The sequence below is a fragment of the Hemitrygon akajei genome, chromosome 3 (genome assembly GCF_048418815.1).
Source record: "Hemitrygon akajei chromosome 3, sHemAka1.3, whole genome shotgun sequence".
NCBI lineage: Eukaryota > Metazoa > Chordata > Chondrichthyes > Myliobatiformes > Dasyatidae > Hemitrygon > Hemitrygon akajei.
Window position 1 is genome coordinate 83,026,890 of NC_133126.1, and position 25,676 is coordinate 83,052,565.

Sequence of the window (25,676 nt, forward strand, 5' to 3'; positions counted from 1 at the left end):
TCCCTTCAGTCTCATTTCTAACATCCAATGGTTAGCACAACACTTTGCAGCATCAGTGGCTAGGGTTCAACTGCCGCCTCTGTCTATAAGGAGTTCGTACATTCTTCTCCTGACTCCACAGGGTTCCTTGCATAGTCCAAAGACCTACCGGTTGGTAGGTTCAAACACGAGGAAATCTGCAGATGCTGGAAATTCAAACAACACACACAAAATGCTGGTGGAACACAGCAGGCCAGGCAGCATCTATAAGAAGCACTGTCAGGACGAAGGGTCTTGGCCCGAAACGTCTACAGTGCTTCTCCTTATAGATGCTGGCTGGCCTGCTGTGTTCCACCAGCATTTTGTGTGTGCCGGTTGGTAGGTTAATCGGTCATTGTAAAACCGCCCGTGATTAGGCTAGGGTTAAATCGGGGGTTGCTGGGCGGCGGAGCTGGAAGGGCCTAAATAACTAAAACTCATGCTACTCCAGGTCATTTCAGCTACTTAGCTCAAAGCACTCTAAGACTCATCTTACACTTTTCCTATAAGAATCACTTGTTAACCTGTTACCTATCCAAATATTTAAGTCATTCAAGTCGAAGTTTGTGTTACTAATGTTGCCGAGATACACCGTACAATGCTTTACTTTGCCGAATACGCTAGAACAAACGTTTGTTATTGCTAAGAAGAGCATTAATTGAGGAAATAATATTACAGGCTATAGGAGAAAGAACAACCGAATTCCTCTTAAAGGAATTCAGTGAGACCAAATAGCCATTCTTCCCGTACCTAATGACGCAATAACATTTTTGAGACAGGATGACAGGCAAGTCAATGGATCAGAGCCATCAAGGAAAAATATTTCCTGAACATATTTTGGTTTCAAGAAGTCAGTACCTTCGCCATATGAGTCAGAGCTCGCTGACTGAGAGCAAATCAACAACGTGTTGCCTTTGGGAGGGCTATAGAACATGACCATCCCAGAAAGAGGGAGGCGTGTTCATCCCGCTCGGCCGTCACACTCTCATTGGCTGGGTTCCCCACAGCGTCATTTGTTATTGGGCAACAGCGCTGTTTACCAAGCAACGATCGTGGGATTGCCGGGATAGTAGGATTGAGGCTGGAGGACTACAGGAAGACCTCCGAGCTGCCGCTGATGCCTAACGACAAGATGGCTGTTGGTGGCAAGTTGGAACCAGTAGCCACCAGCACAGCGGCGTCTTACATGTACAAAGGAGGATAGCTGGAGACGAAGATTCCCGCTTTCATACTGCTGGGATATTATTAGACTGATATATGGACAGAAATGGGGTCTCAGACCCTCCAAATCTTGAGACAGGGAGTCTGGGCTTCCATCACTGGCGGATGGTATTATGATCCTCATCAAAACACATTTGTGAATGCTTTCCATCTCTATATCTGGCTCTTCTTCCTTTGTTTTCCATTTACACTGTACATGGTGAGTGTATGCTTGTGCAGTTTATACCATTAATCGCTCCTTTTGCTTTGAAATTCGCTATTGGGGTTTCGGAGATGAGCATATGCAGGGTAAACGCTCTATGTACAGCGTGAAAGAGTCCTGTCTCCAAGAAAACAGCCTAGTTAGTATTACAATGGGACACTGGTTTAAAATAAATACATTTTGTATTGGTTTCTATAGACGAATTGGAATTAACAAGGTAGTCACAAGATGTATAAATGGCAGTTATTGCGAAATCAGCTTGAATGGAGAGTTTTGGTTAAAAACATTCAGGATTCAAGATTTCGACACAATATGATCATTGCTAGACAGCGATGTGAGAGCTAAGTGGAACAAATTTTAATTTTTCGCTTAGTTTAACATGGATTGACTCATGTTTTCATTTAACTTGTTTTTTGTGGAATTGTTATGAATAAAATGAAATTAATATTTTAAACCATTTCTAGCCTAGATGAATGTGCTAGTCTTTTATGTAAACCTACTTTGTTATTCCGATTGCGAGGATTGCCGAATTCTCTACAGCCATCCTATATTGCCAGCTGGTGTTGTTTTTCTGTTTTGTTACTGGTTGTAATATCACCTGATTAATTTAGTAGGTCATGCATATGGGAGAAATGAACTTAATGAAGGTGAGAATAAATGAGTTGTGTGTGCAGCTTAAAAAAAACAATCTTTAAGGGAATGGAAAATTAATGTTTCACAAATGCATACTTGTATCTAATGATGGCCTTTTTATGACAACTGAGGCACTATATGTGTAGCTTTTGGAAAACAAAGTATGATAGTGTATATCATATAGGCCAGCCGCAGTTAAGTGAAATGTAAGAATGATTCACAATTATGTGATCCATCTCTGACTGCTTTAATCATCTTTAAAGTGTGCAGCTGGCAATGAGCTACATCTTGCAGAGTAGTTTTAAGTGAAACACAAAAGCCTATTTTCACACAATGAACTTCCATTGGGAAGTTTGTTGTGTGAAACTGCATTGGGATGATGAACAGATAATGTGCTTCAGAAATATAGAGAGGAGGAAGTATCAGAAAGGATATAGGGCATTACATCCTTGCATTTGAGCAAACTAGCGCCATGTCATCTGATGTAACAGGTAGCGTCTTGTTTACCAGAAAGATAGCACTTGTGCTAGTACAGGATGCTGTCGATAACCTAAAATGTCAGGCTGGATTTGTGGATTTGAATTCTGGTGGTTCAAGGTTTTGTGGAAACAACTTGCATTTATTGAGTGCCTTTTAAATTGAGTGTCCCAAGGTGCTTGGCAGGGGATAGAATTTGGAAAGAGTTATTTTAGGGTATTTTACTTCTAAAAGAGAAGTGTATTGTGAACTTTAGATGGCATGAAAAGTTTAGATGAAGCATTAAAACATCTCCCATTTCTGATGAGGGTCTTTGACTTGTAACATTAATTAGTTTCTCATTCCACAGATGTTACTTGACTGGCTGGGTTCTTCCAGCATTTCTGTTTTTTTGTACCCCTGTTTTATCATGGTGACACTGTCATGTCTTCAGATGGATTTTGGGATTAATCGATTTGGGATTAAACTAGCCCAGCAGTGGAGAATGTGAGGGAGTAGTGAAAGGAAACAAAATCTCACATTATTTCAGTGCCTCTGCTCTCCTGATTATGGAATTCCGGGATACTGTCAAGGTTAACTTAAAATACCAGATTTTGGATTAGAATGGTCTTTAAAGGCTTGATGCAAATACTGGGTACCTAAATCAGGTGTTGTTATTAATGATCTCTCAATTTGATGATGTAAGAATCAATAAAATATATATTTAAAAACAAAAGGCTTTTTTTAAAAAAACCTCCCATCAGGCAGGAAATGCTGTAGCATTAGGACAAAACTGGTTAGGTTAGAAAACAGCGTTTTCCCTTGGACTACTAAACTCTCTGACACCATCCATGCCTCATCATGAATAAAGCACTATACTGTTAATTTTTAACTTTTATCATATGTGCACCTTATTATTTTGTTAATTTATTTGTGGTAATATTACTTTGTGTTATGTGTGTGACACATGGTGTGCCCTTGGTCTGGAGGAACATTGTCTTGTTTGGCAGTATGTAGGCGTACAGTTAAATGACAATACACTTGAACTTGATTTTGTATCTCAGGCTAGCATCTTACAGGGTTAGAAGCCACACCCACCCTCTGAGAATGCTAAAATTGGCCAATATGCACCCCATGTTCTGCTCCATTGTGCAATGAGATCATAACTGAACTTTTACCTTAGCTCAATTTTTCTAACCCCATCTTTCTTCGATTAGCTTGAGCTACTAAAGCTCTCCTAGACAATGAATTCCAAAGGTATGCTACACTCTGGTTTTAAAGTTTTAATGCTTAGCTTTATTTGTTACTTGTACATGGAAACATACAGTGAAATGCATCAAAAACTAATACAGTTCAAGGATGTGCTGGGGGCAGCCTGGAAATATTGCCACATTTCTGTTGCTAATATAGCATGCCTCAATTTAGTGACCTGTACGAATTTAGAGTGTAGGAAGAAACACATATTCATGGGGTGAGCTTACAACTCCTTATAAACAGTGGTGGGAATAGAACCCTGGTCGCTGGCACCGTAAGGCATCATGTTGACGACTACGCTACTGAGCCACCGTAATTTGGATTGATGGTTGATGGTGCTTTAACTTGTCTTGATCTTAAGTGTTATTCCCTTATTTTGAAATAATGACCCCTTTGTTCCAGATATGCCCGTCAGAATGGATTGTGTTTCCATATACTCTCCTAATTGAAAGTACAGTGGATTCCGGGACACATTGGAACCACCAATTAGGTAGCAACTGTAATTAGCTGAAGTTTCATGGAAGTAGTTAAAAAGGTTTAAAAAAAGACAAACTGAGTAACATTATGTATACAAATGAAATACAGAAAAAATTAGAACACTGCCAATACTACTGTAGTACTATAAAACTATGTATTACTTCCTAATACGTATCGATGGAACAATTCACCCACGTCGTGTACTTGTGACTGTAAATGAACAAAATCAGTGCAGACCTCTATCACAAATGATAGCCTTCATACAATGCTGTCGACGACTGCATCCTCCAAACCTTCATTTTCATTGTAACGTTCAAGATGATTATCGATAGCTTCAAATTCTTTGTAGTTTCTGACTTGTTGAAGTAGTGGTTGTTTCTGGCTTCTTCAAGCTTGAATGCTTGAAACTGCAGTGAGCAAAACAGCTCTGAATTGTCTTACTGCTCATTTCTCACCAACTATCAGTGACAAAAATCACTGCTTTTTGCACACAAACACATATAACTGATGCCATTTAAAGACTGTTTGCTCAAAGCATGGTGTTGTGTCTAATGGCAATGCAAGTACACACAACATGATACTAATTAGAAAAGAAACTGTTTGGCAACAGTTTCCTGCCCCAACTAAGCAGCATGGTGACCCAAATAAACAAAAGGAATCCTGGCTCTTTTCTAGATTAGTTTTTGTTTTTTACTATTTGTTCCAAATTAGCAGGTGTAGTATTGTTAGAGCATAATTGGCACAAGACGTCTCTTTCTGTACTGAAGTGTTCTTGTAACATACCATTTGTTTTCTTAATTGTTTGCTGCGAATGTATAATAACTTTCAATTTTCTATTTAAAACACCAAGTTTCCTCTGAATACGTGCACTTTGCATCCTTCCATCATTTAAAAATGACACTTCATATTTCCGTTTTTTGTATGCATGTAGAAAAAAAATTAGATAGGTATATGGACAGGAAAGGAATGGAGGGTTATGGGCTGAGTGCAGGTCGGTGGGACTAGTTGAGAGTATGCGTTTGGCACGGACTAGAAGGGCCGAGATGGCCTGTTTCCATGCCGTAATTGTTATATGGTTATAGATGAGTTCACAGTATCAATCGTGGTGCACTCTACCAATCTCACCCTCTAATCTTGGAAATAAATTCTTTATTCCCACTATTTTGTCTTTACAGTATGTTAGCTCCAACACCATGTGCTTTTTTCAGCTCCTCACTAAATTTCATCTGAAAGTCCTAATATTTATTTATTTATTCAGGATACAGCAGAACAGGCTGTTCCAGACTACTGAGCTGCGCCGCCCACCAAAGCCCCCTATTTAACCCTAGCCTAATCACAAGACAATTTATAGTGTCTGGTCACCCTACTAACAAGTATGACTTTGGACTGTGGGAAGAAACTGAAGTATCCAGAGGAAACCCATGTGTACATGATAAGAACATACAATCTTTCTTACAGAGGAAGCCAGATTTGAACTCCGGCACACCGAGCTATAACAGCATCACACTAACTGCTACGCTACAGCAGTACCCTTAGCACAACTAGTTAATTCTGTTAGTTAAACCACAAAAGAAAATTCAAATCTAGTTGTCATTGATGATTCAGCCTTCCATAAACCACCATCAACTATACCCTGTGCAACAATAGAAGCCTGTGCATTTTCTATCTCCATAACAACCTTTGAAATTCCAGGATGCAGGCCTCTGGGTTCTGCGATTTATTGTCTTTTAATCTTAATGATTTCTCCAGTAATTATTTATTGACACAAGATGTTCTTCAGATGCTGGAAATTCAGGGCAACGAACAGAAAATACTGGAGGAATTCAGCAGGTTAGGCAGTATCTAAGGAGGGGAGTAAACAGTCGAGATTTCCAGTTGAGACCCTTCATCAGGACTGGAAAGGAAGAGGGAGGAAGCCAGGATAAGAAAGTTGGGGGAAATGAAGGAGTAGAAGCTTGATGTGATAGTGAAACTAGGTGGGGAGGGCGAAGGTAGCTAGGTGGGTGGGGGAGGAAGGATGAAGTGAAAAACTGGGAAGTAATAGAGGCAAAGGCTGAAGAAGAGGAGAGTGGACAATGGGAAAAAAGGGGAGGAGGAGAGGCACCAGAGAGAGGTGATGAGGAGAAGAGAAGGAATAAATGGGAGCTGGAATGGAGAATCAGAGAAGGGGGAGGGGGGAATATTACTGGAACTTAAGAGAAATTGATGTTCATGCCATCAGTTTGAAGGCTACCCAGAAGGAATATGAGGTGTTGCTCCTTTATCCTTATAGTGGGCTCATTGTGGCAATAGAGGAGGCCATGTACTAACATTTCAGAGCGGGTATAGGAAGTCAAATTTAAGACCATAAGACACTGGACCAAAATTAGGCTGATCGGCCCATCAAGTCTTCTTTGCTATTTCATCATGGCTGACTTTTTAATTCCTCTCAATCCCATTCTCCTGCTTTACCCATGTAACCTTTGATGCCATGTCTAATCAAGAACCTATCAATCTCTGCTTTAAATATTCACAAAGATACGGCCTCCACAGCGGTTTGTGGCAATGAATACTACAAATTCACCACCCCTGGCAAATCAAATTCCTCCTCATCTCTATTCTAAATGGATGCCTTCTATTCTGAGGTTGTACCCCTTGGTCTTAGGCTTCCCCACTATAGGAAATATCCTCTCCACATCCACTCTATCTAGGCCTTTCAATATTTGATAGATTTCAATGAGATTTCTCTTCATTCTTCTAAACTCCAAAGAGCTATCGAACACTCCCTGTATGTTAATCCTTTCATTCCTGGAATCATTCTTGTGACGTTCCTCCCGACCCTCTCCAATGCCCCTTTCTCAGTAAAGGGGCCCAAAACCGCTCACAGTACACCAAATGCTGTCTGACCAAAGCCTTACAAAGCTTCAGCATTACATCATTTGTTACCCATAAAATGGGTGGCTATCAGGAAAGACCACCTTTTGTGGTGGATGGAGTGAGGTGCTTGGCGAAGTGGTCTCTCGATTTATGTTGAGCCTCACTGCTGTAGAGGAGGCTGCACCACGAGTATCTGATGCAGTAAATGACACCAACAGGCTCACCTGTGAAGTGTGTCTTCACCTGGAAGGACTGTTTGCGGTGAGGGAGGTGATGTAGGTGCAGGAGTAGCACTTGTCCCACTAGCAGACATAAGTGCCAGGAGGGAGATCAGTGAAGAGGGACAAGTGGACAAGGGATTCATGTAGAAAGCGATCCCTGTTGAGAGTTGGTCGGGGGGGGGGGGGGTAGGGAAAGATGTGTTTAGTGGTAGGATCCTGTTGAAGATGGCTGAAATGACAGCCAATGAGGTGCTGGATGTGAAGGTTTGTGGGATGGTAGGTAAGGACAAGGAGTACTTGACTTGTGGCGGTGGAGAGATGGGGTGAGGGCAGATATCTGGGAAATGGAGGAGGTATGGGTGAGGGCTGTGTTTTACTGATGCTAATTACTTTGAGTTGTTCATTCATTCTACATCTTGAGACTTGCTCTTTTTGGAAGATTTTCTGTGAATTCCATATAGACAGAGGCAAAATATTTGTTTTATTTCTCTGCTATTTCCTTATTTCCTAGTATAATTCCTTTTGTCTTGGTCACTCCACGACAAAAACAGCTTAACAGTAACAAAGCTCAAAACACCTTGAGGGCTACTGCATTATTTCTTCGGGAAACTGAGATAACGGAGTGACTTGATGTAAACATCATGCATGTTGCAAATCCTTTGTCTATAATTGGGAAAGCTGCTTTTATAACAGGGAAAATTCTAAGTAATTGATATTGTATATTCTGTCAGCTACTGAGATTAATAAATTTGTGTAATTCTGTTACTCTATTGGCTGGAGAAGAAGTAATTGGAACTTATGAACATCAGTTTTAATGAATCAGTGTGACATATCTGACATTTAGCATTAAATGAAGACTCCAACATGCTATAACACAAATATTTCATTATTATGCAGAACCTTTATCTAATGTCAAGAGAAAGCCCAGCTGCAGTGTTTTGAATGTTTTGTGGAGGTTTCTCAAATACTAATGAATTTTCTTTGGGCTTCCAGATAACACATCAGTGTTTATTAGCACCAATGTAAATAACAATATTAAATTATATTTTTCGATGAGAAATGGTGGAATAAACTGAAAGAAAGAAAGAAAATAATGTCCACCTTTCTCAATAGATGTTGCATCATGTATTTGATCTCTGCACTTATGATGCAATAGTAGGGATACTAATATCAATGTGATCTCAGACATATTGGGTTGGGGGGGATCAGGTGCAGGTCATGGCTCTGAGGGGAAGGGGAGGGGATAATTGATGGTAATAGTGTTAGAACAACTTTAGTGAATGTTGAATTGGCCAGTTTTTCTTAATGTGATCATTAATCCGTAACAATGTTTTTGGCTGTCCCCTGAGGAAAATGGTTTGAGGACAAGGTTTGCTCAGTTCTGATCATTTGTGGATCATAACACAGTAGTGAAGAAACAGGCCCTCAGCCCACAATGTCTGTATTGAACGTGATACTAAATTAAACTCAAATACATATGATTCATGACCCTTTATCTAAAAGCCTTGAAATGCCACCACACTATCTACTTCCACCATTATTCATGGCAGTGCATTTTAGGCATCTTCTACTCTCTACTTAGGAAAAAACTTGCCCCCCACATTTCCTTTAAACTTTTCTTCTCTCTCCTTAAAGCTGTGCTGCAGAGTTTTTGACGTTTCTACCCAGGAAAAAGATTTTGACTCTCTACCCTATCGACGCCTGGTCATAATTTTATAAACTTCTATCAGGTCTCCCTTCAGCCTTCAATGCTCCAGAGAGAACAATCCAAGTTAGTCTAACCTCTCCTTGTAGCCAATTCCCCCCAGTCTAGGCAGTATCCTGTTCTGCACCTTCTCTAAAGCCTCCACATCCTTTCTGTAATGGGACAATCAGAACTACACATGATTCTTGAAATATGGTTTAACCAAAGTTTTAAATAGCTGCAACGTGGTTTCTTGACTCTTAAACTCAGTCCTAACTGATAAAGCATGCATATCATATGCCTTCTTAATTACTCTGTCTATATGTGTTGTCATTTATAGGAAACTAGGGACTTGGACACATTCCTCCATGTCAGTGCTATTAGGGTTCCTGCCATTAACTATATACTTCCTCTTACATTGAACATTCCAAAGTGCAGCTCCTCACACTTGCCTGGATTAAACTCCATTATGTCCTTTCTCTGCTCATATCTGTAACTGATCTATATCCTGTTATATCTATTGACAAACTTCTTCACTGTCTGTAATTCCACTAATTTTTGTGTCATCTTTAAAATTAGAAAGTAACCATCTACATTTTCAATTGAATTCATTTTATATATTCACAAACAGCAGAAGTCCCAACACTGATCACTTTAGACCACCACTGGTCACAGATCTCCAGCCAGAATAACACCCTGCCTCTGATACTCTGTCTTCTATAGGCAAGCTGATTCTGAATCCAAGCTACTAAATCATCCTGGATCCCATATATCTTAATCTTTTAGATCAGCCTAACATGAGGGACCTTGTCAAATGCTCTGCTAAAGTATAAGAGACACCATCTACTACCCACCTTTATCAACCACCTTCACCTAAAAAAAAACTAACTCCACATGACCTGCCCACAAAGCCATATTGACTGTCCCTAAGTAGCCAATGGTTTTCCAAATGCTCATGAATCCTGTCTGTAAGAATCCTCGCCAGTTGCTTCCTGATGTGTGGTTCACTGGCCTATAATTTCCTGGATTATTTCTGTTTCCCTTTTTGAGCAAAGGATGAACATTGGCTATTCTCTAGTTCCTGGATCTCTCACCTATGGCTAGAAAGATATAATGATCTTCATCAAGGTGTCAGCATTCTCTTTTCTTGGCTCTTGATAACCTGGGATTGGTTCATCGGGCCCTGGGGACCCATTCAATGACAGAATTTGACCAATGAGTCTTGGATTGTTTTAGTGAAATGGAGGTTGAGGATGTTTCTCTTGTTCTTACTAAAAGTTTACAGATGTACAACTGGGAGCACATGGCTTCAACCAATAGAACATGTCTTGCACAGAAACAGGCCTTTAGCCCATCATATTATTCCAAAGTAATTAAATTGATCATGCTTAATTAAACTAAACACTTATGCCTGCCTATTGTCTATGTCTCCATATATTCGTGTGCCAATCTCAGAATGTCTTAGCTACTTCTATCTGTCCCACCACATTTGAGACACCCACCATGCTTGTTTTTTAAAAAAAAGTTGCCTGGCACATTTCCTTTGAACTTTTCCTCCTCATCTTAAACGCAAGCCCTATATCACTAGACATTTTGGCTCTGGGAAAAAGAGTAGGTAGTTGGTATCTTTCTACGCCTCTAATAATTTTATAAACTTCTATACTGTCTCCCTGCAGCCTCTGCCACTTCAGAATAACACAACCTCAATTTGTACAAACTATTATATATAGCACAATCCAGGCAAAATTGTAGTATACCTCTTCTGCACCCTCTATTTATCCTCCACATCACTCCTGAAATGTGTCAACCAGAAATGAATGCAATACTCCAGATGTGGCCTAACTAGAGTTATTCATTGTGAACTCAATGCCTTGATTAATAAAGACAAGCATTTATGAAATGAGGTACCCTGTCGACTTGTGCAGCCACGTTCAGGGAGCTTCGGTACATCTGTCCTAACTAGAACACTGGTAAATGTTATAGTTAAGACAAAGAACTACGTGATGTTGATTATAATCAATAGCATTTTCTGTATCCATGTTTTACCCCCAACATTTAAGAAGGTTACTATAACTGGTTGAATTAATGGACACTCAAACTATCAAACTGCATTCCTTTTGTTGTGTGCACAGTTTGAAGTGTCAAAACATTGGCATTTAATTTGTTGTTTCGGATGAATATTGAAATCTAAGCGAATTGAGAATCTGGCAAGGGAAGTGATACTCATGTTAAAGTTGGATTTGTAGCAGAAAAAAATATTAGAAATTAGAGGATTGGGAAGCCTTCAAAAACCAACAGAAGGCAACTAAAAGCCACAAGGAGGTACAAGATGTAAACTAACCAATAATATAAAAGAGGATACCAAAAGCTTTTTCAGATGTATAAAGAATAAAAGGAGAGAGTGGATATTGGGCCACTGGAAAATGACACAAGAGTGGTAGTAAAGGGGAACAAAGAAATGGTAGATTAATTGATTAAGTATTTTGTATCAGTCTTCACTGTGGAAGACACTTGCAGTATGCCAGAAATTTGAGTGTGTCAGAGGTGTAATTGCTATTGCAAAGAAGGTGCTTAGGAAGCTGAAAGGACTGAAGGTAAATAAGTCACTTGGACCAAATGGATTCCAGGGTTTTGAAAGAGGTAGCTGAAGAGATTCTGGAGGCTTTAGTCATGATCTTTCACAAATCGCTAGATTCTGGAATGGTTTTGGATGACTGGAAAATTGTAAATGTTATTTCACTCTTTAAGAAGGGAGGGACATGTCCAAAGCATATGAATAAGTGAAGCTTCTCCATGATTACATTTATCACAATATGGCAGTATATCTAAATAAAAATGGGACAACCTATCCTTGGTCATATGGACCACTTTAAATTGTAGGAGAGAGTGGTGGGCATATAACAATGAAATGTTAACCAATTTAAAATTTTGATTCCAAGTTTCCTCAGAAACTGAAGTCTGTAAATCTTGTTCCCAAAGATTTTTAATTTTATCTAAAGGAACACTTCTCATTCCCAACAGCATATTATAAATATTAGATATAGATCCATTATAAAAAGGTTTCAAATTAAAAATTACATCTAGTAGATTCTTATCAGGACTTTTAGGAAATGTACTTATTTGAGACTGTAAAAGATCTATTTGTAGATATAGAAAAAAATGAGTTTTGGGTAAAATATATTTATTGACAGTTGTTCAAACGAATAGAGACTTCCCTCTACAAACAAGTCCTGAAAGCATTTAATACCTAATCTATCCCATTCTTTAAAAGCCACATCAATCATAGAGGGTTTAAAAAATAATTAGAAAAAATGCGACTCGAAAGAGAAAATTTCAATATTTTCAGAATTGTATCCGAATTCTCATAGTGTGTTTAACTACCAGATTATCAGTTAATTTACCCAGAGACAAAGGAAGTGAGGATCCAAGAAGTCTGAGTCTTGGAAAACATTGGAAAGAAGTATTTCAAACTTTCTCGATACTTTTCAAAGTAAACTTTAATCCTTTGACCACTTTATTTGGTATTGTTGGAGGAAAGGATATTATTTTTGAGTCATCTGACTTGCACACTTTGGCTTTTATTTTTCTTATGGCCAGAAGGACACTCTTGCTTAAATGGAAAGATGCGGCCCCTCCTATTCACGCCCAATGGTTACGTGTTGTGATGTCATGTTTAAATTTAGAGAAGATTCGATGTTCAATCTCTGAATCTAGCCAAGACTCTCAAACATTGTGGGGACCTTTTTTGAATTATTTTCAAAACCTTTGATTTGCTGTTAAAGCACAGATGATGACTAATTTTTTTTCCTTTTTTTCTTTACTAATCAGCTTTGGTCTTGGTAGTGGATTAGATTTTTTTAATATAATAAAATTACTATATTTCAATGTTATGAATTAATTAATCTGTATGAATATAGGGTAACAACACACACAAAATGCTGGTGGAACACAGCAGGCCAGGCAGCATCTATAGGGAGAAGCGCTGTCGACATTTCGGGCCGAGACCCTTCGTCAAGACTAACTGAAAGGAAAGATAGTAAGAAATTTGAAAGTAGTGGGGGGAGGGGGAAATGCGAAATGATAGGAGAAGACCGGAGGGGGTGGGATGAAGCTAAGAGCTGGAAAGGTGATTGGCGAAAGTGATACAGAGCTGGAGAAGGGAAAGGATCATGGGACGGGAGGCCTCGGGAGAAAGAAAGTGGGGGGAGCACCAGAGAGAGATGGAGATCAGGCAAACAACTAAATATGTCAGGGATGGGGTAAGAAGGGGAGGAGGGGCATTAACAGAAGTTAGAGAAGTCAATGTTCATGCCATCAGGTTGGAGGCTACCCAGCCGGTATATAAGGTGTTGTTCCTCCAACCTGAGTTTGGATTCATTTTGACAGTAGAGGAGGCCATGGATAGACATATCAGAATGGGAATGGGACGTGGAATTAAAATGGGAGATCCTGCTTTTTCTGGCGGACTGAGCGTAGGTGCTCAGCGAAACGGTCTCCCAGTCTGCGTCGGGTCTCACCAATATATAAAAGGCCACACCGGGAGCACCGGACACAGTATACCACACCAGCCGACTCACAGGTGAAGTGTCGCCTCACCTGGAAGGACTGTCTGGGGCCCTGAATGGTGGTGAGGGAGGAAGTGTAAGGGCAGGTGTAGCACTTGTTCCGTTTATAGGGTAAGGAGTCTTTATATGCGATTTAGTATAATGTATTGATACATATATTTTTTTCTTGTACAGTCAGCCCTCCTTATCCGCAGATTCCGCGTGCGCAAATTCAACCATCTGTGGATCGCGAAAACCCGGAAGTGCTCTTCCAGCACTTGTTGTTCGAGCATGTACAGACTTTTTTTTCTTGTCATTATTCCCTAAACAATGCAGTATAACAACCATTTTGCATAGCATTTACATTATATTAGGTATTATAAGTAATCTAGAGATGATTTAAAGTATACGGCAGGATGTGTGTGGATTATCATGCATCAGGATCGAAAAAAATCAGTAGTTCTCTTACTAGGTAAGTCGGAACAGGTACAACCGGTATTATTTAACGTCAGTCAAACGTTTGTCTTAGTATATAGTATATATTTTACCTTTCTATTCATATAAAATGGTTAAGAATGTATGTTTCAATGCCGGCCTTGGGAACGGAAGTTCTCGGGACTCGGGACAGATTGCTTCTGATTCTTCCAGCGTTGTGTTCGTATTCTTCGCTCCCGAATGCGCTTTCCACCGTGCCGAGTTGATGTGCGGATCAAGAACCCAAAACCCCAAAGCCCATTAATTAAACCACTGCGTTGCTTAGTAATAATTGTAGCTTTCATCGGGGCAGAGCCATTCTCACTTTATCCTTTAAAATTGTTCAGATCGTTGACCAACGTAGCCTAACACTTTTCCAATGACTGATGGCGTTTCACTTCTTTCCGATCGCTTTATTATTTCCACTCTATTTTCAATCGTGATCGTGATTATTTTCGGGAACAGAAACACTGCGCTTTCAGAGCTGGCGCCGGGTCTTAATGTCCACCGCACTGAGACAGGTTAAATAAGGTCTGGAGTTCTGCTGAGTCCTAAGGTCCATCAGATTGAGACAGGTTGCATAAGAGCATCCACGAATTTTGGTATCCGCGAGGGGTCCTGGAACCAATCCCCCGTGGATAAGGAGGGCCGACTGTATTCTGTATTCTTATATGTAAATTAATAAAAATATTAGAAAGGAAGAAGGGAGGGAGACAGAAGAAAAGAAACTATAGGCCAATTAGCCTGAATTCAGTGGTTGGGAAGATACTGGAATCCATTATTAAAGATGAGGTTTTGGGGTATATGGGGGTGCATGCATGATAAAGTAGGCCAAATTTAGCATGGTTTTCTTAAGGGGAAGTCTTGCCTAATAAATCTGTTGGAATTCTTTGAGGAAATATGAGGCAGGATAGACAAAGGAATGTTTGTGGATGTTGTTTACATCAATTTTCATAAGGTCTTTGACAAAGTCCTGCATATGAGGCTGCTTAACAAGATAACAGTCTATGGTATTACAGGAAAGATACTAACATGGATAGAAGATTTGCTGACTGGCAGGAAGCAAAGAGTAGGAATAAAAGGGCCTTTTTTGGTTGGCTGCCAGTGAGCTGTGGTTTTCCACAGGGGTCAGTGATGGGACCGCTACTTTTTGCGTTATATGTCAATAATTTGGAGGTTGAAATTGATGGCTCTGTGAACAAGTTTATGGACGATTCGAAGATGGGTGGAGGGGCAATTAATGTTGAGGTAGCAAGGAGTCTGCAGAAGGATTTAGGCAGATTGGGGAAATGGACAAAGAAGTGGCAGGTAGAATATTGTGTAGGGATGTGAATGGTCATGCATTTTGGTAGAAGGAATAAAGCGTAGACTATTTTCTAAGCATGGAACAAATTCAGAAATTGGAGATGCAGAGGGACCTGGGAGTTCTCATGCAGGATTTCCTAAGGGTTAACTTGCAGGTTGAGTTGTTGTAAGGAAGGCAAATGCAATGTTGGCATTCATTTTGAGATGTTCTGGCATTGGACAGAGTCCTGAGGAGGTTGACAAGAATGATTCCATGAATGAAAGGGTTAAAAAAATATCAAAGAACATTTGATGCCTCTGGGCTTGTACTCACTGGAGTTTAGAAGAATGGGGTGGGGTGGAGAATCTCATTGCAACCTACTGAATATTGAAAGGCCTAGATAGAGTGGATGTGGAGCAGATATTTCCTATAGCGGAGGAATCTAGGACCAGAGGACCCAGCCTCAGAATAGAAAGACATCCATTTAGAACAGAGATTAAGAGGAATTTCTTAAACCAGAAGATGGTGAATCTGTGAAATTCATTGCCACAGATGTCTGTGGAGGCTCAGTAACTGGGTATATTTAAAGCAAAGGTTGGCATGTATTTGATTAGTTAGGCATCAATGATTACAGGGAGAAGGCCGGAGAATGGGGTTGAGAGGGACAGTAAAGCAGCCATGATGGAATTGCAGGGCAAACTCAATGGGCCAGATTGCCTGACTCTGTACCCATGTTTTATGGTCTTAATTTCCCTAAGTATGATATTTATTGTGTTGAGTTTTGTTTCTGATTGTTCCAAGATAAACAATTTGATTAATGTCTTTTCTGCTATTTGCATATGAAAATGGGAATTATATCACAAAATTTTACTGTGTTGCTTTTTATCATGTGATCTGAAATTTCATGTTTAAGCAAAAATTATGCTAGTTGGAGTAAAATCACAAATGAGCATATTTGTGTAAATTATACTTTTTGTACTTTAAAAATTTTATTCTATGAGGTTAGAACCATTTAATCTGCAATAAAAAGGAAGGAACACATGCCCATTTGCAAACATATTCAAACAACTTTATGGCATAACCATTGCAATATCTGGTGGAAAAGAGTCTAAATAATTCAGAAGCAATATTGGCAGATTTCTGTAACTAGGAGCACATACAGAAATATTGCAAGAGGGTGGCAAGACACCAAGTAATCAGTTATCCAGCAGCTGCTTGGATGAGAAAACAAAATCCAATAGTTGAGGTTAGAGTGAGCTTTCAAGTGCCTTTATTGAGTTTGAAATTGATTGTATGTTGTTTTTACTGCTCAGAACAGGTCATTGGGCATCATTCATCCAAATGCAATATCCTCATTATTAAATACATGATAATGTTCACCAAAGATTTCTGAGCAAGTCTTGTAGAAAAGGAAATTTAAAAAAAAATTAGAGTCAAAGCTTGGAGCACACAAATCAGTCTCTTTTCTGGAAGGAGGAGGCCAGCTCCTGTAGAAGGCAAATAGTGGGCAAAGGAATGTTATCAACCCAAAATCTCCTTTCTGTGTACAATTTCCTTGATCAGCTGTGTTTCCCAATGATTTAACAACATCGTTTTTGTGGAATATTTATGGTAGAATTAATTTGAATTGTTATAATTGCAAGGGATTGATCTACTATTATTGAATGTTCTGTTGAAATAATTTGAGCATCCCACCACTGTCCCTATCCACCACCCCCACCCGCTCACCTAAGCTGTCACTCTTGCTGTCTCTAATGGTTCCCCCTACCCCCCATATCCAGGACATACACCAGAAGCACTGCATTCACAGAGCCCTCAGCATTGTCAAAGACCCCTCCCATCTGTCCCACAATTCTTTAACCTCCTACTGACAGGCAGAAACTACCGCATTTCTAAGAACAGGGACTGTTGGGCTGGGTAACAGCTTCTTCATCTAGGCTGTGAGAATCCTGAATACCCTGCTGTCACCCAGTACACATTACCCATGACAATGCCAGTAGCATTACACTGTTGCATATTGAAGTATATGTCATATATGCACTTTGTCAATTTATTCACCTACAATTTTTTAAATTATCTTTTAATATTGTTAATATTTCATGAGCTGTATATAGTATATGTACTATATTTTGTACCTTGATCTCAGAGGAATGTTGTTTCATTTAGCTCTGTATGCATATGTACAGTTGGATGACAATAAGCTTGAACTTGCTTTTGGGCACCATATTTGTTTCCAACAGTTTTCAAGAAGCCACTGCTCAACTTCAAATTGTTATTGTAGAATTTGATCAAATTACATGATTTTGCCTTTCAATTTTCTCTTGTGGGTTAGACCAGTTCAGAGCCAAACACATTGCTTAGGGACAGGAGTCACCTTTAGACCAGATTGTAGAGATTTGCACATTTCATGCTGAGGAACATTAACTAAATTGGGCTTTTATGACAATTTAGCTGACGTACTCTTGCAGTGAGATTTGAACTTGCTTCTCTGTATTGTTAATCCAGTCTTCTGAGTTATTAGCCTGATAACCTAAGACAGCATCCTTCACTGTTCTAATTTGTCAGTTAATATTCAAAGATTCAAAGCACGTCTATTATCAATGTATAAATTATACACCTTGAAATTTATCAGCTTATAGGCAGTCACAAAGCAAGAACCCCGAATAACCCAATTTAAAAAAAGATCAAGAACCACCATGCAGAGAAAGAGAGAAAAAAACACACATCGTGTAAACAATAGAAGCAAGCCAACAGCATCCCGAACCAGAGACCCAGAGCAGCCAGAGTAGGCTCAATATATTTACAAAAATATTTCATGTGACAATATTTAGAAACATTATTTTCAAGAGTAAAAATAAAGCTCATTCTTTCTTAATTTTCTCTTGAAACCATCAGCTATACGTTCTTTGATTATGTCAAAGGCAGACTTTGTTCTCATCTGGCTATTTGCATGTTCGTTTTCCTGCAGATAGTTACTAGATCAGGAAAAAGAAACAATTTTTAAGGTCTCTCTAATTAAGAGCCACCAAAGCCAATTTGCATTGTTTTTCTCTTGGAATTAAGATATTCAAATATTCTGTTCAATATACCACATCATGGAAAACACTTTATTCCTTAGTCAAGTTCACTTTTGTTACTCAACCTTACACATGTATACTATGAAACAAAACTACGTTCCTTCAGACCAAGTTGCACAACACCGTACATATAACTGACACATAACGCATGAAGTAATAGTACCACTGGTAAATTTAATAAATAAAAAGGTGCATTTGTGATACAAGTTAAAAGTAAACAGTATAATGCTACCGGTGCTTTATGCATGTTGATATCTGGGTGGTGGCAGGGAATTTAATAATTTTACGGCCTGGGGAAAGAAGCTGTTTCCCATCCTAACAATTCATTCCCTAATGCTATGGTACCTCTTGCCTGATGGTAGGAGGTCAGAGAGATAGTTGGATGAATGGGAGAGATCATTGCATGCGCAGCATTCCTGATAAATATCTCTGATGGATTGAAGAGATCTTCTCAGCATTCCTTGCAATCCTTTGTAGGGATTTGCGGTCAGATATCTTACAGTTTCTGTACCAGCTAGTCATAAGGGAAAGATGATTTTTCCAGAAATCAGTTAAACATAGTTGCCCTCATGATACAGTAAGTTATTCTGTTGATAGCTGAAAAGTCATTGGGTTAATCTTTGGTGCTGAATTTGCCAGTATCAAATAGAGCCACAATATTGATTCTAAATGGCCTTATTGATTTGTGTAATGGAAAAATCAGAAAAATAAAAATGTTTATCAATTTAATGATCAAGCAACCTGTTGGGATTAGGAATTGTTTTTAATTCAGTTGACCCACCCTTATTCAGTAATCCATGGTCCAGCCATATTCTTTCCAAGTGATTGTATAGAGATGGTTATAGCCTGTGGATGCGTACTCTTTTTCATAAAGGCATCAATGAGAAAGATGTCTTGATTTTTTTTTCTTTCTGAGCCACTCAGTTATGTTGCAACTACTTAGTTTAAAAAGGTAAAAGATAAAATTGGACAAATCACCCCACTTTGATATAGGCATGAATGTTAACATTGCAAAATCACTCCTAGCCTATTTGACACTGCCAAATCCTCTTTGGGGCATCTGAGGACGGGTATCTAAATGAGGTATGATGTTCCACCAGTTAGTCTAGCAATTGACTGTGACATTTGCAGCAATTGGCGTTTATGACAATGCTATAGTTTAACATGTCTGATTTTATGAGTGGCACAATAATCACAACCTTGGTCCAAACGTAGATCAAAGAACTGAATTCTCGAGGCAAACTAAAAATCACTGTTATTAGCATTAAGCATTTAAATGTGACGTCATTGAGCCACAATAAAATTGAAAGCCATCAAAGGTTTGTGTCAGACCTCAAATTGAAGAGGATTGTTGTGACTGGTCAGTCATCCTTGCTCCATGATATGCAAACAGGGACTTATGAGTACCTGATTATGACAGTCATTATCATAAGAGAATCTAGCCACTGATCATCAACATTCAATTTATTACCTTTACCAAGTAAACCCACTTCCCTGCCCTCCCACCCCTCCCCACCACCATCAATATTCTAAGGTTAGGAGGGTTGGTGATAGCGTGTAGCCACCCTGTACAGAGCAATCTGTTTGACTGCCATCACTCTTATCAAGTAAACATTCATTCCCTCCAGCTGGTGCACAATAGCTGCTGTTTGTGTTATTATTTATCTTGGAAATCCAGCAGCATGTTCTAAAACAATCTATTTTATTACTGACAAGATTGACAATCACCACCAGCTGCAGATTTCTTTCCCAAGTCATACATCATCATGACTTGGAATTATATCACTGTTCCTTCACCATCACAAAATCTAAATATTGGAGCATTCTATCCAATTGCATTGAGGGAGCAGCTTTGCCAGAAGGAATGTAACTTATCAACTTCATAATGGCTGGTAGAAATAGGTTTTGAATAGTAGCAATGCTAATGAAGCAAACATTCAGAAAGTCACATGATTTAAAAAAGAACACCATCATTAGATTAATTTGAATGAGATTTCATTATAATGTTAACTATAAATTTCCTTTACATAGTCTGTATTTTGCCATTGATGCTGAATATATTTTGGCTAAAATGACAAAAATTGCTGTATGTGCTTTCTTGGTTCTTAAACTTGCTATTGGAAGTTTTTTACCAGTCAAGACAATGCTGAACATCACCACTTACATTATTAGAATTGAGCTAAAATTTTAGTAGCGAAGTTTGCTCTTTTCTGTGTGTTTGCCTTCTTCATCTGTTATCTTTGCACATTTGTTGACTGTCAGTACCTTCAAACTTATGTCTTTTGTTCAAGCTTTGCTTGCAGTTCTTCTCAATGACTGACCATCACTACAATATTATTAAGTTTTATCTGATGTACAACCAAACGCCATACTTCACAATGTTCGAAATGTGGCTTCAGCCTATTAAGGGTGATTGTATCTTTGTTGCTTTTGATTGTCTGGAAATAATAGGTTAATACCAATGTAAGCTATAAACTGACACTTCTATAAGAAGAACTTACATTAGTGCCTTGATCTGTTGGAAAATCATCCTAGTGTATTAACTAATTCAGTTGCCTTATGTGTTGTTGGGGAGATGATATACTTAATAGTATGAGAATGTGCAGAAATGTCCTTGGATGTTTATAATCTTCAAGGTGCAAGGACAGTGGTGGGTCAAGTCTTATTTACTTGGCCATACATTTTTTATTCCATTAAATTAGGGGTTCCCATCCTGGGGTCCATGGATCCCTCAGTTAATGGTAGGGGTCCATGGCATACAAAAGGTTGGGAACTCACTTATTAATGGGAGTTAGCTATATATACTGCATATGAATTTGGACATATTAAAATGAATTTTGATCCATTCTTACTCCGTCCAATGGATTAGTGTATGAAGGCAATTTGCTGTTTATCTGCTAGTGCGAAAAATGCTTGTTTATTGGATTATCTGAACAATTTGCAAATACAACTCGTGTATAAATACATCATTCCTTGAAAGTGATGACACAGGTAGATAAAATGGTGAAGAGGGTAAATAACATGCACTGTGTATAAGAGGTGGGATGTCATATTAGCTGTATAGGATTTTTGTGATGTTTAATTCGACGACTCAGTGATGAGATAAATATTTCTATAAATCTTCAGTCCCGAGTTTTTGGTTCCAATAAATACTTTTGGTCACTTGTCTTATATCACTTGTATGCTTTTAATTTTGCTTGCACATCCCACAATCCTTTTGCCCCTCCTGTTCTTTCCTGATTGTTCTCATTTGTTCAAATTGTAGTTTCATGTATCTTTGTATAGCTAATGATGTCTGTGGATTGGTAGCTAAGAAATAGCTGACTGATCGACTGGAGGACAAATGCAGCTGAGACCAAAGCAGCTATATTAATGGTCCTTTTCCTGCAATTAGAAATATACCCTATTCATGTCACTAAAAGCAACTCAGTTTTCATTTTGTCAAAAAAATTTAGGTTTGGAAAATGGTGAGCTTGCTGAGCACGTAAGCTATTTTCCAGCACTGTTTGGATTTGTAACTAAATGCAGACTGGTAAATCTAATTGTCTAAATTAATATGTTGTGATCCTCCAGAGGCTCGCTGGCATTACAGTAAACCTGCCATGGTTTCATTTAAATTGTTCCTTGTACTTGAATTGAGGGAGACAGTAAGTCATATCTTTTATAGAATAAAAATGCTGCTGATGAAGATGACTGCTTTCAGTATTGGCAGCCAGGAAATGACTAAGGGCGTCATTACTTTTAAAAACAAAAGCTTTGCATGCAATGCCTAATTATTTATAAATGGAGCATTTATATTTTTGCCCTTTGGCTTTGAGTTTTGTTACTGCCAACTATTTTCTTCTTGTTGACAATTGAGGGAAAGCAGCTGTGAGCATTGTTGGATTATCAGGCTGTCAGCAATGTGCAGTTCTCCATGAAAGAGAAAAACAAACTGTCAGACATACTACGAATCAGTGTGCTGAATTGAAGTTATATTTACATGTTAACCCCACAAGAAAGCTTACTGATTTTACATATTTTTGCTCAAACAAAAATACTTGAGTTCAGGTTAGAAAATTATATTCATAATAATTAATTGCAATGGAAATCATAGAATAATTAGAAGACTGGTACTGTCCAAAATCTAAACATTGCAGATGCTGGAAGTCTAAAATGCAAACAAAGTTCAGCATGCCAGGCAGGATCCTTGACGAGGGAAACAATTGATGTTTCAGGCGTATGTCATTGTATTTAATTGTACAGGTGGTTTTGCCCTATTAATATAATTTTTGAGCTCACATTAGATCACTGTCTTGCGCATTGCTAATGGAGCTGTTATATTCTGTGCTTGTTAAAATGAGTTTTCATTTCTAAATATTCATGAAAAAATAGAAAGCTTAGTAGCATCTATAGTTTTAAGCTTTTTGATAAATTAAATTAACACAGGTAATCATCCAGACACTTACATCCAAGAGACATTCTACAAAGACATTTTGTTTGGAGGACTACATATGCTTCAGAGTGTATAAACTGAACAAAGCTAAAGTGGGGGAAGTGATAATGATATTATTGATGTATGGCAAATAACTTTCCAAGCAGTCTATGGAGTTTATATCTATTTTTATTTATTCTTAAATTTATTTTATTCTATTGTAGCATAACTTCCCACTATTCTGTGGCTTGGATAACAAAGAAAAGTATCCTTATGTAAACACAAGATTGCAGATACTGGAATATGGAATAAAAACTAGTTGCTAGAAGAACTCAGCGAGTCAGGAAGAATCAGTGGAGGGAAATGGACACTTGACCCTTCATCTAGACCAGTGGTTCCCAACGTGGGGCGTATGCCCCACAGGGGGGTAATTTGATTTTTAAGGGGGGCAATTGGAGAATGAGTTATTAACAGTGAATTTTTTCTAGTAAGTCTGTGTGAGTATGAGTGTGTGTGCGAGTTAATACATATGTGTATATACAGTATGCATACATAAAAATACTTGTGTGTATGTACATGTGTAATTGCGTATGTACTGTATATATAGTGTATCACCATCATTACAACCATCAAATGGCTTTCATAATTAATGAATTGACTGATGTAGGAAGGATCGAATGAACAAGTCCAAATGCGTAAGAAACTCGTACGAGGTCGCGCCAATGCTGCTTTTTGCAGTAGCTTTCGGTTCTTGGTGGTGTGAAGGTGTGTACATTGCGTCATCTCTTTTAAATGGTGTATCTGTCTTTGTATGCTGTAGAAACGAATCGGCATTGTTTTATTTATTATTATTATTATTTTAATATCACTCAATGTTCTTTTTTTTACAATTTCTTAGTAATTTCTTCCTCAGAACTTTAACAGTCCTTTGGTTCTTTTATTTTTCTCTTTCATGAATGCCATGTTCTTTGGAAGGTTGTTTAAACCAAGTTAATGGTCTTTTAGGCTTCCTCCAGGTGAATAGGAGTTCACTTTTTGAATAATAAGAATTATATATTATCACAGGGGGCATCAGGATTTTAGAGGTGATTAGGTGGGGCATGGCCAAAAAAAGGTTGGGAACCACTGATCTAGGCTGAAGGTTAATGGGGAGATAGTCATTTTTTCCACTTTTTTTAAAAATGCAGGAGGGGAGAGTGGAAATAATGATAGACACTTGGAGGTGATAGGTAGAAGGCTACATTTGATGGACTGATTAGAGATTATGGTGAGTCGTGGAACCAGATGAGTGAGGTGAGGGCAGATGAGATCAATAGCAGGAGGGGAGCCAGTGGAAGAAGTGTTTTAGTGATGGCCAGATGTAGCAGATGGAGAATGGGAAAGAACTGGTGATGGGAGGTTTGGGTGGGTGTAGATATGAGTAACAACACAGAAGTAGCTATAAGTTGAAATTTGGAAGGAGGATAGGGACTTAGGAAATTACAATGATCTTGGAAGTGGTATGAAACATTGTTGGAGCTGTTGGCTCAGAATTCTGAGTCTTCATGGACTTCATTCTTTAGTCTTAAGGGAAGTGGCTGGTAAGATGCAAGAGACTACATATGTTGTATGCTAGCCGGTGAGAGATGAGAGATGGTAGTGTTAGTTTTAACTTTCTAAAAAACTCTAGATTTGAGGAAGGTTCCATACAATTGGAAAATACTAAAACTGTGTGTGTGAGAGAGAGTGAGAGAAAAAAACACACAGGTAGCTATAGACCAGTAACTACATCTATGACTTGAAGGCAAAAGAAGCTATTATTGAAGAAGTTAGAGCACAGCACATCAAAATACAGGGTCATGTGGTTTTGTCAAAGGGACATTTATGAAGAAATAACAAAAGATGTGGTTCAAAAGAAGTGGATGGATGCAGTATACTTAAATTTGTGAACACATTTGATCATGTGTCACATGAAATGTTATTGCAGCTCATGGTATAGGAGGTGATGGACATAGAAAATTAGGTGAATGAAAGCAAACATCAATGTGTCTTTTATTTTGGTTAGCAGGATATAATGAGTAGTATGGCTCAGGGTTCAGTACAGGGTGCTTAACTTTGTACAGTTCAGATAAATAGAGAAAAGAACTAAAGATTTGCTTGTTAAATTTGCTGATGACAAAAAGATGGGAAAGTAAGCTGAGAGAAGGACATAAGAAAGCGATAAAGGGATGTACAAATGTGAGTCAATGACAAAAATCTGGCAAGATGAAAACATGAAACTCGATATGGCAGAAACAATTAAAAAATCATATGAACAAAATGGTGAAAAATTACAGAAATCTAGGTGCTGTTGGACTTGATTTGCAAAATGCTATTATGCAGGTTCAGCAAATGCCTGTGAAGGATTTATTGCTAGGAAAATTGATTTCTAAAGTGGAGATTTTGTACTTAATTTGAGTAGGGCATGGGTGAGACTGCATCTGCAGAAGTATAAACATTGTTTTTTATTGGAAGCAGTTTAGATAATTTTAATATAATTAGAATGAGTGCGTTGATTTCTGAAGAATAATTGGACAGGTTGGCCTGCACTTAATTGGGATTCGGAATGGAGAGGGGACTTGATTTGAAATATTTAAGATGTTCTTTGGGGTCCTGACAGGGTAGATGTGAAGAGAATGTATTGCTTGTAGGTGAATCCAGAGCAAGAGGTCACTTTAAAAAGAAAGGGCTAACTATTTAAATAAGAAAAGGCAAAATATTTTGTTCTCAGAATTTTGAGTTTTGGAGCATTTTTTTCTTAGGAGGATGGATATGGTTTGAATATTTTTGTAGCAGAGTTAAGTAGATAATTGATGATAATTTACAGCAATGAATATGGAAT

General features: G+C 38.4%; 1 protein-coding gene across 4 annotated transcripts in view; it reads left to right on the top strand.

Annotated features, from left to right (window-relative positions):
- Nucleotides 1–1,116: 1,116 nt before the first annotated feature.
- Nucleotides 1,117–25,676, top strand: part of pcnx1 (pecanex 1) — a 243,376-nt gene continuing 218,816 nt past the window's right edge. For all 4 annotated transcript variants that reach the window (XM_073040246.1, XM_073040248.1, XM_073040251.1 and 1 more), the window contains exon 1: nucleotides 1,117–1,438. In XM_073040246.1, coding sequence (XP_072896347.1) covers nucleotides 1,286–1,438 — 153 coding nt within the window. In that variant the 5' untranslated portion in view covers nucleotides 1,117–1,285. The remainder of the gene's footprint in view (nucleotides 1,439–25,676) is intronic.